The 17,119-nt window shown below is 45.3% G+C and overlaps 1 protein-coding gene across 1 annotated transcript; it reads right to left on the bottom strand.

Moving 5' to 3' along the window:
• Positions 1-6,010: 6,010 nt before the first annotated feature.
• Positions 6,011-15,580, bottom strand: LOC106582485 (uncharacterized). Its single transcript, XM_045704882.2, has 2 exons — positions 15,496-15,580; positions 6,011-9,715 (listed from the first exon to the last, which is right to left on the bottom strand). Exon 2 carries the CDS (start codon positions 9,613-9,615, stop codon positions 6,934-6,936), a length of 2,682 nt encoding a protein of 893 aa, XP_045560838.1. The 5' UTR covers positions 9,616-9,715; positions 15,496-15,580; the 3' UTR covers positions 6,011-6,933.
• Between the last annotated feature and the right edge of the window lie 1,539 nt (positions 15,581-17,119).

Raw genomic sequence — 17,119 nt, 5'->3', positions numbered from 1 at the left:
GGTCCTTTCTTCCTGTCAGGAGAATATCATCGAGATACACTGCACACTGGGTAATCCCCTGTAGAATCTCCTTCATTGTGCGCTGGAAGATAGCGGGACTGGAGCTGATGCCGAAGGGTAACCTGGCATAGGTGAACAGTCCCTTGTGAGTGTTCACTGTGACATATTTCTTTGAATCTTCATCTAGCACAATCTGCTGGTGAGCATGCCTCATGTCTAGTTTGCTGAATTTTTCTCCTCCAGCTAAGGACGTGAACATGTCCTCCATTTTAGGAATGGGGTACTGTTCTAGTGATGATAACTCTGTTTACTGTTACTTTATAGTCACCACACAATCTCACTGTTCCGTCTGGTTTTAACACTGGGACTAACGGTGCTGCCCAGTCCGAGAACTTCACTGGTTACATGATTTTGTTGTCCTGGCAACGATCTAACTCACCCTCGATTTTGGCTTTCATTGCAAATGGTACTGACCTTGGTTTTGAAGAAATGGGGTGTGGCATCACTTGATACATGTATACTACCGTTCAAAAGTTTGGGGTCACTTAGAAATGTCCTTGTTTTTGAAAGAATAGATACATTTTTTTGTCCATTAAAATAACATCAAATTGATCGGAAATACAGTGTAGACATTGATAATGTTGTAAATGACTATTGTAGCTGGAAACGGCTGATTTTCAATGGAATATCTACATAGGTGTACAGAGGCCCATTATCAGCAACCATCACTCCTGTGTTCCAATGGCACGTTGTGTTAGCTAATCCAAGTTTATCATTTTAAAAGGCTAATTGATCATTAGAAAACCCTTTTGCAATTATATGTTAGCACAGCTGAAAACTGTGGTGCTGATTAAAGAAGCAATAAAACTGGCCTTCTTTAGAATAGTTGAGTATCTGTAGCATCAGCATTTGTGGGTTCGATTACAGGCTCAAAATGGCCTTCTGAAACTCGTCAGTCTATTCTTGTTCTGAGAAATGAAGGCTATTCCAATGCGAGAAATTGCCAAGAAACTGAAGAGCTCGTGCAACGTGTACTACTCTCTTTACAGAACAGTGCAAACTGGCTCTAACCAGAATAGAAAGAGTGGGAGGCCCCCGGTGCACAACTGAGCAAGAGGACAAGTACATTGGAGTGTCTAGTTTGAGAAACAGACGCTTCACAAGTCCTCAACTGGGAGCTTCATTAAATTGTACCCACAAAACACCAGTCTCAACGTCAACAGTGAAGCGGCGACTCTGGGAGGCTGGCCTTCTAGGCATCCCTCTTATTGGTGCCAGCCTCAGTAACTGGCTTCACTGCCTCCTGTTTTTGGTGCCAGCCTCAGTAACTGACTTCACTGTCTCCTCTTCGAATTGGAATGAAAATAGACTTACACCCAGGCCTGCCAGTCACAGTACTGAAGACAGAATAATATAATGTACAACAAGTCAGTGGTTCCCAACCAGGGTTTGGTACCTTAAGTACCCCTTGTGGATAGGCTAAGAAGACTCATGAGACCATAGGCTTAGTGGTAAAATGCACATTAGTTGGTAGTTCAGGGGTACTCCAGGCAGAGCAAAATTCAGTTGGTGGTACAGTAAACAAAAGAGATTGGGAACCACTGCAGTAACTCATACACAGTGCAAGTAGTGTGCCTCCTAACCTGTTGATAGTTGAAGCCTAGCTCTAAGAATAACGGAAGTATTTTACAGTACCCAGCTAGCACATTTGGTTCCTTGGAAGTTTTGGGAACGTATGTTTTTGGTTTCACATTGGTTGTGGGAACGAAGCCATAGGTTTCCTGACTGGTAAAACGGATTAGGTTGCAGAGAGGTTCTGACAACTTTTTGCTCTGGTTCCTAAAAAGTTTTCCTGGGAGGTTTTATTAACGCTCTGAGAACGTTCTGACAACATTCTGAGAACGGAAATTAAAGCTTTTTAAATAACTTACAACTTTCACTGAATGATTCAATAAGACTTTTAATAACACTGCTACCTTATTTTGGGTTAATGTTTTAACTCCAAGCACAGATAGGACACATGGAAATGTATTTCCTTAGACATTAATCATGGAAACACATTTTTTTTTCATCAGTGAGATTCAAACCTATTGTCTTATTTTTCTCAATCCATGGAATTAGTCCACTGCGCCACTAGGATGGAGCGTACAAATCTGTTACTTTTAGTTCATTCAAACAGACCCAATTTCAAAGCAAAAAACAAACACTCATTAAGATCAGGTGTGGCCAATTAGTGGGTGCGGCCAACACACCTGAACACACTTAACAACATAGAGGACAGAGAGAGAGCTCTCTAAACATTACTAAAGTTTTATTGTGGTTTTTATGGAAAGTTGTAACGTTCTCTGGAACACTTTGAGAACATGACTTTAAATAGAACCACGAGGAAACCTGTTGGAAATGTTATGCTGAAGTCCTGAAATTCCCACAGGTTTCAATATTATTTTTTTTTATGCACTATGCTTTGCGTGGATTGAATGCTGTAACAACAAAGAATAAAACAAGTCCCATGATGGTGGTAACTGCTTATCACTTAATCATCATTTATTCACTTTACTTTAGTAAAATATTGAATATGTTGTGTAGGAGGAAGGAACCTGTCTTAAAACGTACTCTGAACTATTTCAGAACGTTGCCAATGTCAAACCATTTGGAGAACGTTCCTAGAACATTACCAAAATTGAAATTAACCATTTTTGAACCTTTGGGAAACATTGTTAGTTATGAAATGCCAAGAACGTAAAATGTTTGTCAAATTCCTTAAATGTGCTGAGAATGTTCCAAAGCCAAGCAACTATTCTACACCATTCCAAGCAAAATTACCATCAGACAACCACTCTCTCACCAAGCTGTAAGAAACACAAAAGGTTCTCTGAACGTTATGTTCTAGCTGGGTAGGAATTTGACTGGCCCAGTCTCCTTCCCTTTGCTCCAACAGAAGTGTTGAGTGGAAGTTGAAGACAGAACATGTGACTGGTAGACTGGGAACAGATACCTGTGAAGAAGCTACAGTTTTTATTGGTCTTTTCCACCGGTTAGCTCCCCACTCACTACTCCAAAATCCCCTCTGGCAAGACAGCTACAGTACAAAAGACAACCTACCCACTGCCACCCACGTACATGCATACTGGAAGCTCTGTCAATACACACATATGGTTTTTATTAAAGCACACACACTCACAAAGCTGCTTACTCGGATATATTGCTGAATTGCAAACAGCACACACTCAAACAGTGCCTAGTGAAAGTCTTCCCCAACCCTTCACACAGCTTTTCACATTTTGCTGCCTTTAAAATTCAAATCTAAAAAGAGATTGAATTGGATTGTTTCCTACAGATCTACACATATTCACAGTGAAATAAAAAAAATATATAGAACATTTAATAAATATAATGTAATAAAACAATTTGAAAAAACGAATTATGTCTTGATTGCATCTGTCTTCACACCCCAGAGTTAATACTTGGTGGATGCTCCTTTGACAGCCATTACAGCTATGAATTATTTTGAAAAAGATTCTACCAACTCTGTACAACTCTTAGGGCAATATACACTACCGTTCAAAAAGTTGAGTCACTTCGATTTTTTTTTTTTTTTTTAAATAACATGAAATTGATCGGAAATACAGTGTAGACATTGTTAATGTTGTAAATGACTATTGCAGCTGGAAACGGCTTATTTTTTATTAAATATCTACATAGGCGTACAGAGGCCCATTATCAGCAACCATCACTCCTGTGTTCCAATGGCACGTTGTGTTAGCTAATCCAAGTTTATCATTTTAAAAGGCTAATTGATCATCAGAAAACCCTTTTGCAATTATGTTAGCACAGCTGAAAACTGAGGTGCTGATTAAAGAAGCAATAAAACTGGCCTTCTTTAGACTAGTTGAGTATCTGGAGCATCAGCATTTGTGGGTTCAATTACAGTCTCAAAATGGCTAGAAACGAATAACATTCTTCTGAAACTCGTCAGTCTATTCTTGTTCTGAGAAATGAAGGCTATTCCATGCGAGAAAAAGCCAAGAAACTGAAGATTTGGTACAACGCTGTGTACTACTCCCTTCACAGAACAGCGCAAACTGGCTCTAACCAGAATAGAAAGAGGAGTGGGAGGCCCCGGTGCACAACTGAGCAAGAGAACAAGTACATTAGAGTGTCTAGTTTAAGAAACAGATGCTTCACAAGTCCTCAACTGGCAGCTTCATTAAATAGTACCCGCAAAACACCAGGCTCAACGTCAACAGTGAAGAGGCGACTCTATCCGTTCTTTTACCCATCTTAATCTTTTCTTTTTTTATTGGACAGTTTTATTGGCCAGTCTGAGATATTTTCTTTGCAACTCTGTGTTGTGTTATGATGCATCTGTGATGTTTATCCTGGATGAACACATTTAGAATTTTCACAGTTTTGAGGTTAAATCCTTTAGTAACACGATGCATTAGCAGGAGATATGCAACATCTCGCCATTAACAAACACATTTACATGAGGACACACAAACTCCTATTCCCACTGTGAGAAAAGGAAGCAAACAACACTACTCATAATTGATCACTCAATACCCCTATTTTTTTCCTCCCAGACCGAGAGAGTGAGAAACAAACACCATTTCAGTATATAGTAGGGCATAGATTGTAATGGATCCCATGGGACCCACAGGCTGTTGTGTTGGATATTAATGAGAGAGGGAGTGGGTTTCTGTCTCAGGGATGATTCTATAATAATAATAAAAGCTATTTAGCAGACTTTGATACAAAGTGATTTTGTGCATATATTCATATTTCGTATACAATTTATGTATGGGTGGCCCTGGGAATTGGACCCTCTATCCTGGAGTTGCCAACTGAGCCATGCCTCTCTAGCCTCTGGAGAAAAAAAACAGCACTGCCAGGAAGATCCACAGTCTCAAAATCCCATTTACCCCCTGCAGACAGACAATTATTGTCCACGGTGGGTGTAGAACAGCAGCACTAGTGCAATCACGGGCTCTTTATATTCCAGCCAGGCAATAAACGTGACGTTTAAATATTACCGCTTTGCATTTTACATCTCCAGCAGAGGTGGATGTGGAGGACAGTTGGAACTGGTTTGCATCTCGTTCTTCACCCTGGCTGTGTGCCCCAGCTCTAAAACATGATGTTTACAGGATTTTCTCACACTCTCACCTCGCCCTTCACGGTCCAAATTTACGAGCTTCACCTGCTCAGAAAGTTGTCTTCTGCCTCCTGGGTGGTGCAGTGGTCTATGGTGAACTCTGGGTTCGAGCCCAGGCTCTGTCGCAGCGACCGGGTGCCCCATGGGGTGGCGCACAATTGGCCCAGTGTCGTCCGGGTTAGGGGAGGGTTTGGCCGGCAGGGATATCCTTGTCTCATTGTGCACTAGTGACTCCTGTGGCGGGCCGGGCGCAGTGCATGCTGACCAGGTGTATGGTGTTTCCTCTGACACATTGGTGCAGCTGGCTTCTGGGTTGGATGTGTGCTGTGTCAAGAAGCAGTGCGGCTTGGTTGGGTTGTGTTTTGGAGGACACATGGATCTCGACCTTTATCTCTCCCGAGTCCATACGGGAGTTGCAGCGATGAGACAAGACTGTAACTATTACCAATTGGATACCATGAAATTGGAGCAATTTTAAAAAATGTAAAAAACAAAATAAGTTGTCTTCTAACGTGGGTGAAACAATTTTTTTTTACAGAAAAGGTCATATCTGTAGGGTCAGACGAGTCTGTAGGGATTCCGTTAAGCCAACACAGTAAATCAATCATTTAGGGTGGAAGTGGGGAGTTGATCTGTGCACAATGCAAACGCTGCCAAAAAAACATGAAAAGCTAAAGTTGTATTGATTAAATATGCAGATAATGTGCTGGAGAAAATGTGCTGTTATGGGAGAGATTTGAGAGAATGCCAGAGAGGAAAACAAGTAATTAAGTTCAAAAAGAAGATAAGCCCCGAGACTAACTACAAAAAAAAAGCTAACACAAAAATAACACACACTTCTTGATGTGTCATGATGCCTCTGATGTTTATTCTGGATGAAAACATGAGCATTTTCACACTTTAGAGGTTAATCCTTAGTAACACGATGCAGCGACTTCCTCTGTGAGACATCTTTCATATCGCAGACATTCAGAAACACACACACACACACACACAAACGAGTAAGGAGAGGAGTTGGACAGCAGTGTCATTGTTGGAAGTACTAGAGTTATTTATCACAGTAAATCCATCCTAGAATGGAGAATATGCATGTGGTGTTTTTTTTTTGCTGTGAGAGAAAGACAAGCTGTGATTGAAGCTGAGTGGGAAGGGAGGTATACAGCCTCCAGCCTACAGTTTGTCACGCTGTCAGAAAATAATGACACGACAGTGTGGAAAATTATAGAACTGTTCCCCAGATTCCAGAAATACTAAGGACAACTGTGACTAGATTCCAGATAACTCAAGAACCTATATATTTTTTACACAGCAAACAGAAAATCACATTGAAATAGTATAAGAATCTTCTCAACTTTACAACATGTGAATGTAAACAATGGTAAGCATTTATGAGTGATCACATGACAGTGACGCTGATGACATCAGTTTCCAGGATGTTTGTGTTTACTCTGATTACAGTGCCCTTGGGAACTACTGTAAACTTTGATATTCCAAACGGTTTGATTCTAAGGAAATTGGATTTTGATGTCTCAATGCTGACATCTACAGGTCACGATTCGATCATGTACGTTATCCCTAAGGGCTACAGACGGAGAACTTTGTACACGGAGAACAGGCTAGCTGAAATGACAGGAAATAATACTCTACACTTTGTTACTTCAAAAACAGTTCACATTTGGTTAGGTGAAAAGACAAGTCTCAGCATAAAACAAATAAACATGAAGTCCCCTTCTCATAATTCTGTGGGAGTGTTATTGCTGCACAGTGTTCTGATGACATCACTTGTACTGGTAAATCTTGATACAGTGGTGCATGCTGTCTGACACCACTAGATGCCCCTCAGGAAGCAAGGCCAGGCCTCGTGGGCTGCTCAGCCCCTGGGTGATTATAGGCCTGCCTACCCCCTGGGCTGGGTACATCACCACCCTGTGTTGCCTGCCCCAGTCCACCACCACCACGTCTCCATCCCTGTCTATGCAGATCCCCCAGGGGCTGGTCAGGACGGGCCCCATGCCAGCACACACCCCCAGGACCCTCACCGTGTTCCAGCCCGGCTCCAGCACCTTGACGCAGGGCTCCCGGCCCGTCTCGCTACCCCTCTCTGACACGGCCACCAGGCCAGAGCTCAGGCAGGCAGCCACCAGGTAGGGCCTGTGGAAACCCGTCACCACTGTGCGCTCCAGCCGAGAGCCCGTCTTGGGGTCCAGCTTGAGGGTGGTCAGGGTGCCTTTCCGGATGTCCGCCACGAGGAACTCATCCAGCCGGGTCACCGTCACACCCCGGGGGGCCTCCAGCTCGTCCTTGGCGGCGCCCATCCCCAACCCGCCGAAGGTCTGGAGCAGACGGCCGTGGCGGCTGAACACCAGGAGTGCACGCTCCGCTGCGCAGCTCAGAGCAATCAGACCCTTGGCGTTGACGGCGATGTCGAAGTAGTTCCGGCAGCGTCGGACGGAGCCCTCGGAGGTCGTGGAGGTCACCTGCTGGAGGACGTTCCCTCGCGGGTCGGTCACCTGGACGCGGGCGTTCCCACAGTCCACCACGAAAAGCTGCCCCTGGGGCGTGGCGTGGACCCCGCTGGGCAGGGTGAGGTCGGCACGGCCGGAGCCTTGTTTACCAAACTGACGGATCAGACACCCAAGCTGGGGCTGGAGATGGCCTCTTTCCTCTTCCATCTCCGTCAGAGCAGGCTCTCCTCTCTCCCCTCTCTCCCCCCAGCCTCTCCCCTGCTGCTCCTGAGAGGCAGAGTCTATGACCGACATGGAGAGACACCTGCTCACCTGGCTGGTACTCCCTATAATCCCACTCTGCCTCTTGGCTACTGGGCCCCACACCCCAGAGTCTCTGCGCCCGGAGGGGCTCTGTAGACCCTCAGAGACGGTGTGTCCTCGGCTTAGTGTCGGGGGGATGGAGGTGGTGGTGGAGGTCAGGCTGCTCCTGTTCACCCTCCAGGCCCCCACATGCTCCCCCCTCCCACTGTTGATCAGTGGGCGGGTCTTGCGTGACAAGTCTGCCGCTGACTTGGACAGGCGGGGGTCGTGGTTCAGGGAGCCTCTAAGGCTGTGGTCTCGGGGGGAGCTGACTATGAAGGTGTAGCAGGAATCCAGGCTGTCGGCTGGGGAAAGAGGATGGCCAGAGTCCCCCGTGGGGCCCATTTGGTGGTCATCAGAGGACACGCTGAGGCACGAGTGAGGGCACTCTCTGGAGGTGAGGTCCATGCAGCTATAGCTGGTCAGTGGCTCCCTAGGACTGACCTTAGGAGAGGGAGAGCCCATTGTTCTGTAGCTAGGAGACGGCGATCCTCTGGGGAACTCACACTGTCTCACTCTGCCTCTGCTGTCTCCTCCATCCTGGCTGTCCAGGCTCCAGCAGGGACTGAGGCTGCTGTGCTCCAGTCTGCCCCCCTCTGGTGGGGAGCAGGGCTCACGGCCAGAGACCATGACCAGGGTGCGTTGCTTCCTCTTGCTCATGACCCCGTAACCCAGCCGGCCGCCGAAATTGTTTGTCCTGTGCCTCAAGTCCTCTTCAGAGTCTCCGTTGCTAAGCGACGTGGGGACGGCCAGGAAGAGGTCCTCTTCACGTGGTTGAGATATAGGGGACTCTATCTCCTCATCCTGGGATGACTCCCTGTCAGAGGGCTCCCTCTTAGGAGGCCAGCGTCTCCTTTTAGGGGATGACTTCTTCTCTTCTCCTGACTCCTCGTCACTCCTGGCAGAGAGGCGGATCTTTCTGACAACCCTTAGGTTCCCACTGCCTGTCGGTGAGGTCATATCCTGCCTCGGCCCAGTCCCTCCATCGGGGGTACTTCTCACTTCCCCTGCACCCCCATGCTGGGCATTCCCACAGTGCTCCCCAGAGTGTAGGGCACAAAACTGTCCCTCTGGCCCACAACCCCCCACATTAAGACAGAGGTTGTGCTCCTGGAAACTGATCTCCCCGAAGGTCACGACATTGGGCTGGGAGCTGGGTCTGAAGCTCACCTTCTTCAGGGAGAGGGAGATCTCCCAGGGCTGGAGGAGGTCAGCGACCCCTCTGATCAGGAGGTTCTGGTCGGGCCCTGTCTGGCCCTGACCACTTCTCTGGATCAGCTCCCGCAGCTGGGCGACCTTACGGAGCCTCTGGTCCAGCAGGGCCTGACTAACGCGGGCGGCCGCAGCATTTTCCCTCTGCAGCTGCTCCAGCCTCCGCTGGGTGTCCCGGTGGTCCTGCTCCACTCTCTCCAGCAGACGCCGCTCCTCCCTTCTCGCCCCTAGTATGGCACGCTCCAGCCCCCTGCTCACTCCCTCTGTCTCAGCCACCTGGCGCTCCAGCAGCCGTCGCAGCTCTGTCTCCCCCCGGGCCAGGTCACGCAGGGCCTGGGTGGCCCAGCAGGTCAGGAGGGAGGGGGAGATGGGGGCAAGGTGGTCTTCCTCTGGGGTCTCTGTGTCGGACTGACCCAAGGGACTGGGGCTGATGGGGAACATAATGGCAGACCTAGGGGTGGAGGCTAGGGTGTCAGAGCCACAGTATAAGCAGGCCTTCCTGCTACCAGATCTCGGCCTTGCAATGAAGTCACTCCTTACCCTGAGAGAAGAACAAGAAGAGAAAAAAAATGATCTGTTAAAATGTTTTGAATGCCTTTGACTTATGTCATTACATAGCATGTCAACTAATTACTGCAAAATAATCTGAACTCGTACAGTATTGACCCATGATCTGTGTTCTGGGAAATCTGTGCCATTTTTAAGAAGTCTGACTATGGCTGTCACATACATTTTGGATTCAGCATGTAATGTATGTGTGTGTATGTGTGTGTGTGTGTGTGTGTGTGTGTGTGTGTGTGTGTGTGTGTGTGTGTGTGTGTGTGTGTGTGTGTGATATGTTGTTAAAGACCTGCAGCATCCTGTTCTTGTATAGCTGACAGACTCATTGTGACAGGCGCCATATGCTGATCTCTCTACCGCAGGCAGACTCTTCAATACACTGTTCTCCCAGACACACAGGAAGTAGATATTCTCAAACCTGCTGGACTTTCCTTACTGTTATCAACCAACACCATATCAACAGAACAGCAATATCTGTGCTTAGGGTTAGGGATTAGGGGTTAGGGTTAGGGTTATACAAAAATGTAAACGCAACATGTAAAGTGTTGGTCCCATGTTTCATTAGCTGAAATAAAAGATCCCAGACATTTTCCTTACACACAAAAAGCGTATCTCTCACAAATTTGTTGCACAAATTTGTTTACATCCCTTTTAGTAAGCATTTCTCCTTTTGCCAAGATAATCCATCCACCTGACAGGTATGGCATATCAAGAAGCTGATTAAACTGCATGATCATTACACAGGTAAACCTTGTGCTGAGGACAATAAAAGGCCACTCTAAAATGTGCAGTTTTGTCACACAACACAATGCCACAGATGTCTCAAGTATTGAGAGAGCGTGCAATTGGCATGCTGACTGCAGGAATGTCCATCAGACCGGTTGCCAGAATGTTATTTCCTCTACCAAAAGCCCCCAACGTCGTTTTTGAGAATTTGGCAGTACGTCCATCCGGTCTCACAACCACAGACCACGTGTAACCAAGCCAGCTCAAGACCTCCACATCCGGCTTCTTCACCTGGCGGATCGTCTGAGACCAGCCACCCAGACAGCTGACGAAACTGTGGGTTTGCGCAACAAAATAATTTCTGCACAAACTGTTCATGCTCACCAGACATTCACCCATTGAGCATGTTTGGGGTGCTCTGGATCGCTGTGTACAACAGCGTGTTCCAGTTCCAGCCAATGTCCGGCAACTCCACACAGCAATTGAAGAAGAGTGGGACAACGTTCCACAGGCCACAAACAGCCTGATCAACTCTATGCAAAGGAGATGTGTCACACTGTATGACGCAAATAAAGGTCACAACAGATACTGACTGGTTCTGATCCACGCCCCCACCTTTTTTTTAAGGTATCTGTGACGTACAGATGCATATCTGTATTCCCAATCATGTGAAATCCATAGATTAGGGCCTAATTAATTTTAAAAAATTAACTGATTCTCTTATATACTGACTTACTGTTCATCATGACAGAGAGACTGTCTTGTACTGTTCATCCAAGTCAGTAAAATAATTTTGTGCTGCGTTTATATTTTTGTTCAGTGTATATAAGCCAATTAGTATTGTTCCATGGAAGAAATTCCACCAAGACAATTTACCCCCTGCATGCAGTTACACATGTTGCCACACTGCAAACAGTACTGTATGTAGTACTGTATGTAGTACTGTATACCTATGGAAAGATGATATACAGTCGCTGTTGAAAGAGACAGTAGCCTGCAAGAGAATGGGGAAAAGAAAAAGAGGGAGGGAGGATAATGAGAGAGAGGGGAAGAGAGGGAGGGAGAGGAACTAGAGAGGAGAAGAGAAAGAGGGGAGGGAGGGAGAACGAGAGCGAGAGTGCATTGGCATTGAGAAATCTATTAGCATTTCAAATGGAGACAGAGAGTCAGAATCCTCTAGATAGGAGGGAGGTGAGGCTTGTCAGCCCAGAGAGGGAGGTGAAGCTAGTCAGACCAGAAAGGGAGGTGAGGCTTGTCAGCCCAGAGAGGGAGGTGAGGCTAGTCAGCCCAGAGAGGGAGGTGAAGCTAGTCAGCCTAGAGTGTCACCACCAAACATTTAATACAGGTCCCCAAGTCAGTGACATAACTCCCCCTTCTCCTCGCTTGGAGAAATTAGACATCACTGAGAAGAGCCTGGCTTTGATATTTTATTCATGAACTAGAACAAACTGACTATGAGAAACATCAGCGAAAGAAAGATGTTTGTTCTTCCAATCTGCCTGCTTGCTGTATTATGACAATAATGATGCCCCTGGGAACAGCCATGTGACGAGGAGATAGAGGAACGAAGCCCCTGGGAACAGCCGTGTGACGAGGAGATAGCAGAACGAAGCCCCTGGGAACAACCATGTGACGAGGAGATAGCAGAAGGAAGCCCCTGGGAACAGCTGTGTGACGAGGAGATAGCAGAACGAAGCCCCTGGGAACAGCCGTGTGATGAGGAGATAGCAGAACGAAGCCCCTGGGAACAGCCATGTGATGAGGAGATAGCAGAACGAAGCCCCTGGGAACAGCCGTGTGACGAGGAGATAGCAGAACGAAGCCCCTGGGAACAGCCGTGTGACGAGGAGATAGCAGAAGGAAGCCCCTGGGAACAGCCGTGTGACGAGGAGATAGCAGAACGAAGCCCCTGGGAACAGCCGTGTGATGAGGAGATAGCAGAACGATGCCCCTGGGAACAGCCGTGTGACGAGGAGATAGCAGAACACATGAATATACACAGTGGTGTGTATTTATGGATGCAAAGGTTTGCCAGGCTTCCCCAAAAAATTGACAAAAAAAATCTTTGTCTTTCTGTGTCTTCATAATTTTCCTTCAATTCGCAAGAGGCTTAATGTGTCATTGATAAAGCTTCGGAGCAAAACAGCGCCCCTCTATGTGTTGGCCATCTATCTGATGCCATCTGGTCCAAACAAGTATGACATTGTTTTAAATTTTTTATTTAACCAGGCAATTCAGTTAAGAACAAATTATTATTTACAATGACGGCCTACCCCCCCGGTCAAACCTGGACGACGCCTGGCCAATTGTGCGCCGCCCTATGGGACTCCCAATCACAGTCGGATGTGATGCAACCTGGATTTGAACCAGGGACTGTAGTGACGCCTCTTGCACTGAGATGCAGTGCCTTAGACCGCTGCGCCACTCGGGAGCCCCGAGTGTGAGTAATAGTGAAGGACATTTTTTTGGTGGGAAGGCTACCATATTTGGCATGACAATGACCGTATGATTTGACAAGACAAATCATTGTTGCCACCCGTAGCATTGAATGCAAGAGAAAGCCAGCAAGTATTTGGCCTCTCGATAACAAACAAAATAATAATAATAATAACAACCAATCAGCGTTGAGCTAAACTGAGTGCGCTCAACCGTGAATGGTTCTGGCAGACCAAAAAAAAGTGTCAAGGGAAGCCAGTTTGGATTTGACTTCACTCCTATTGCATCGATTCAAGAGAAATACGTAATACACAGAAACAACTTAAATTGTTGCATCTCGTTCAGTTGTCCTCCGGTTGCTAGCTAGCTAAAATTGTCCCTTTCCTAAATTAGCCATAGATGGTGATAGGGATTTGGACTTGTGGTTTTACTTAATTCTCCGTACTGGCCAACGATTATAACGTGGATTCTGACGCAACCATTAATTCATACATTGTGACACTGAGAGGATGGACGTTCAATGTAGTATGCTAATGTTAACTAGCTGGCCAGGTGCATCGTTGCCCATGAAAGGAAGTTAGGCTAGCGCGCAGGCATTTTATCCAGGTAGCCTAGGACAACAACAAATAAAAATGTAAGGCTGTACTGTATGACAGAGTCATTGACCGTTTAGACAACATGAAAGATGGGAGGAGGATGGCATTGGTGTTTCTCTGCAAGTAGGAGGGATTCAACATGTTTTTTTCTACTTACACACACACACACACACACACACACACACACACACACACACACACACAGAGAGAGAGAGAGACACACAAATCAGAACCACAGACAGCCACATCATATTTGGCTTACGTTGATTGGGCTAAATCGTTTTTGGTTTCTTTTAGTTGTCACTGTATTAGACTAAGCAGAGGTGATTTGATGATGTTGAAATGGTGCTGGAATAGTGGAGGCAGCTCCTGTTTTAGGTTTTTTTCTGGCTTAGCTTCCCCAGTAATTTTACACAGGCACCGCTACTGACGCTATGTAGGAATAAATTATATCACTTTATAGACTTCTTAGAAATATATTTCTTTTTCTTGGGCAAACCACGGTGTAGGTATAGAAATCCTGTCTGGGAAATACAACACTCAGCAGATGTTATGGTAGTGCCTCCTCAGTGATCTTATCTTATAACACTTTGACGAGAGGAACTAAATGAGAAATCCAACTACAGTCTCTCCTCATTCAATTCTAAAATGGAAATGAAGCAATAAAAACTCACTCATTTGAAAAAAAAATTTCTGTAAATCAGCAGACAGTCTCTAGTCATCAGTGGTGTATTATCTCAGGTTATATCAGGTGACTATGAGACACCCATGTTTGCTAAGGGTGGGTGTCTGTCAGAAAGGCTGCCTGTGTGGCAGTCGGCCTGTAGCAGTGCGAGTCCCTCTCTTGCCATCACAGGTTTCTCCTTACATTACCACCCTACATTATAGATGAGAAGGTCCTGTTGCTGCAACATCATGTTGTGTGAGTGATACACACACACACTCTCTCTCTCTCTCTCTCTCCCCCTGACAGCCATACAGATGTAGGATCGTAATTTGATTACTTTTGTTGCAGGAAATGCAAACTTAGTAGTGTATTCAAAGGTTTAAAATAGGTTCTAAAGTTTGTATTTTCCACTTTGAAATGTCAGATTTGATTTGCCCTAACAAAAACAATGTATCAACCCCTACAAAAACTTCCATTAATTATATTCCACATTTCCTGTTGATGCAGGATAATTTTCCTGCTGAAGCAAACTGGCTCAAATGAAGTTCCTACATCTGTAGTTCTGTTGGTAGAGCATGGCGCATGCAATGCTAGGATAGTGGGTTTGATTCCCGGCACCTCCCGTATGTAAAATGTATACACTCATGACTGTAGGTCACTTTGGACAATAGCATCTGCTAGAAGGCATATCTTATTTCATCTGTAGGCACAACAAGTGAGAGGAGAATAATATTGTAAATAACTGTGTCTCTGTTATTTGTACTTTGGACACTGTTTGTATTTTATTATAATTGCTTGTCCTTTGAAGCATGAAATATAAATATATTTAGAAACATTTAAACCTTACTTAAAAGACACATTATGCAGAAATTGCTCTGCCATTTCCTGGTTGATAAAATTCTAATAGTTTGCCTAATTTCATTTAATGTGAAAAAAAAAACCAAGCAACTAGAGAATCATTGTTCCATTCAAACCACTGTGAAATATATTTTCCATTACCAAAAATATTGTATTTTCAGCTGTTTGAAGCTGGTGCACAAAATCCTGACAGAGACAGTCTAAAGAGGCAAAAAACTAAATTCACACATAGAACAGATCTCCCGCGTCTTAGACTTGCTTTCAATGAGAATGACAGATCTATAACGCACATTTCTATGTGAATTTGGTCAGACTTACCTTTAATATATTTCACTAATTTAAACTAAATACATAAATGGCACCATACCCCAATTACCACTGAATACCATAAGCATTTCTTTAAGTTATATAATCTAAAGTCATGAACTGTCTGTCTTAAAAAAATATATTATGATATAAACAACAGAATTGCCTTACCTGTACCCAGGTATCCAACACCTGTTCCACCCCCACACACTGTTGTCCTTTATGACCACTCAACTCTAACGTTCTCTCTCTCTCTCTCTCAACTTCTCTCTTTTGTTTTCTTGTTTGGTGTTGCTAGGAGACAGCCAAAACTCCTCCAGTTTCCAACACTCCACACAAAGTGAAGAAATTCATCTGCCCTGACAGCTGCTTTTTTTTCTTTCTTAAAAAAAAAATAAATAAATAAAAAAGGTTGGTTTCCTTCAGTGGATTTGGCTTGATGAGGAGAGGGTAGTGGTATGGAGAATGTTGATGAGAAGGACACGTCAACAGACAAAATGAGCATGAAACTTTATCATATTATATGCAGGCAAACACATCAAATGTTATTATATGACAGACGAACATTGGGTTGATTGTCTTGAATGCTTTGCTTCATAAAACAAAAATGCTGGAATCAAAACATGTCAGTTTTGTGCAGAATACTGTATTATATGTAGTATGTCAGGATGACCAGTACGAGACTGTCAGGGTGACCAGTACGAGACAGTCTCTCTGTCAGGATGACCAGTACGAGACAGTCTCTCTGTCAGGATGACCAGTACGAGACAGTCTCTCTGTCAGGATGACCAGTACGAGACAGTCTCTCTGCCAGGATGACCAGTACTAGACTCTGTCAGGATGACCAGTACGAGACTGTCAGGGTGACCAGTACGAGACAGTGTCTCTGTCAGGATGACCAGTACGAGACAGTCTCTCTGTCAGGATGACCAGTACGAGACAGTCTCTCTGTCAGGATGACCAGTACGAGACAGTCTCTCTGCCAGGATGACCAGTACTAGACTCTGTCAGGATGACCAGTACGAGACAGTCTCTCTGTCAGGATGACCAGTACTAGACTCTGTCAGGATGACCAGTACTAGACAGTCTCTCTGCCAGGATGACCAGTACTAGACTCTGTCAGGATGACCAGTACGAGACAGTCTCTCTGTCAGGGTGACCAGTACGAGACAGTCTCTCTGTCAGGGTGACCAGTACGAGACAGTCTCTCTGTCAGGGTGACCAGTACGAGACAGTCTCTCTGTCAGGGTGACCAGTACGAGACAGTCTCTCTGTCAGGGTGACCAGTACGAGACAGTCTCTCTGTCAGGGTGACCAGTACGAGACAGTCTCTCTGTCAGGATGACCAGTACGAGACAGTCTCTCTGTCAGGATGACCAGTACTAGACAGTCTCTCTGCCAGGATGACCAGTACGAGACAGTCTCTCTGCCAGGATGACCAGTACGAGACAGTCTCTCTGCCAGGATGACCAGTACTAGACAGTCTCTCTGTCAGGATGACCAGTACTAGACAGTCTCTCTGTCAGGATTAGGACTGTTACGGTGACCGTATTACCGCCACACCAAATCAAATCGTTATTGGTCAGATACATACATATATTTAGCAGATGGTGTAGTGAAATACTTTTGTTCCTAGTGTTGGGTGGTCCTTTGCATGGGGTGATGTAAGTTTCCTTTAACAATCAGTCTTCCAGATAAATGACACAGACACAAGAACCTTGGTATAAAACTCTTAAGAAATAAAATGCAATTGCAGACAGAGATTCACATACAGAATACCTTAGTAGTCTATAGT

This window comes from Salmo salar, chromosome 21, assembly GCF_965601325.2.
Source record: "Salmo salar chromosome 21, fSalSal1, whole genome shotgun sequence".
Classification (NCBI taxonomy): domain Eukaryota; kingdom Metazoa; phylum Chordata; class Actinopteri; order Salmoniformes; family Salmonidae; genus Salmo; species Salmo salar.
The sequence above is the reverse complement of the archived record's forward strand: the minus strand, read 5'-3'. Positions and strand labels throughout refer to the sequence as shown.

Excerpts from the sequence above, each read along its gene's own strand:
- LOC106582485 (XM_045704882.2), bottom strand. The coding sequence starts at position 9,615 with ATGTTCCCCATCAGCCCCAGTCCCTTGGGTCAGTCCGACACAGAGACC.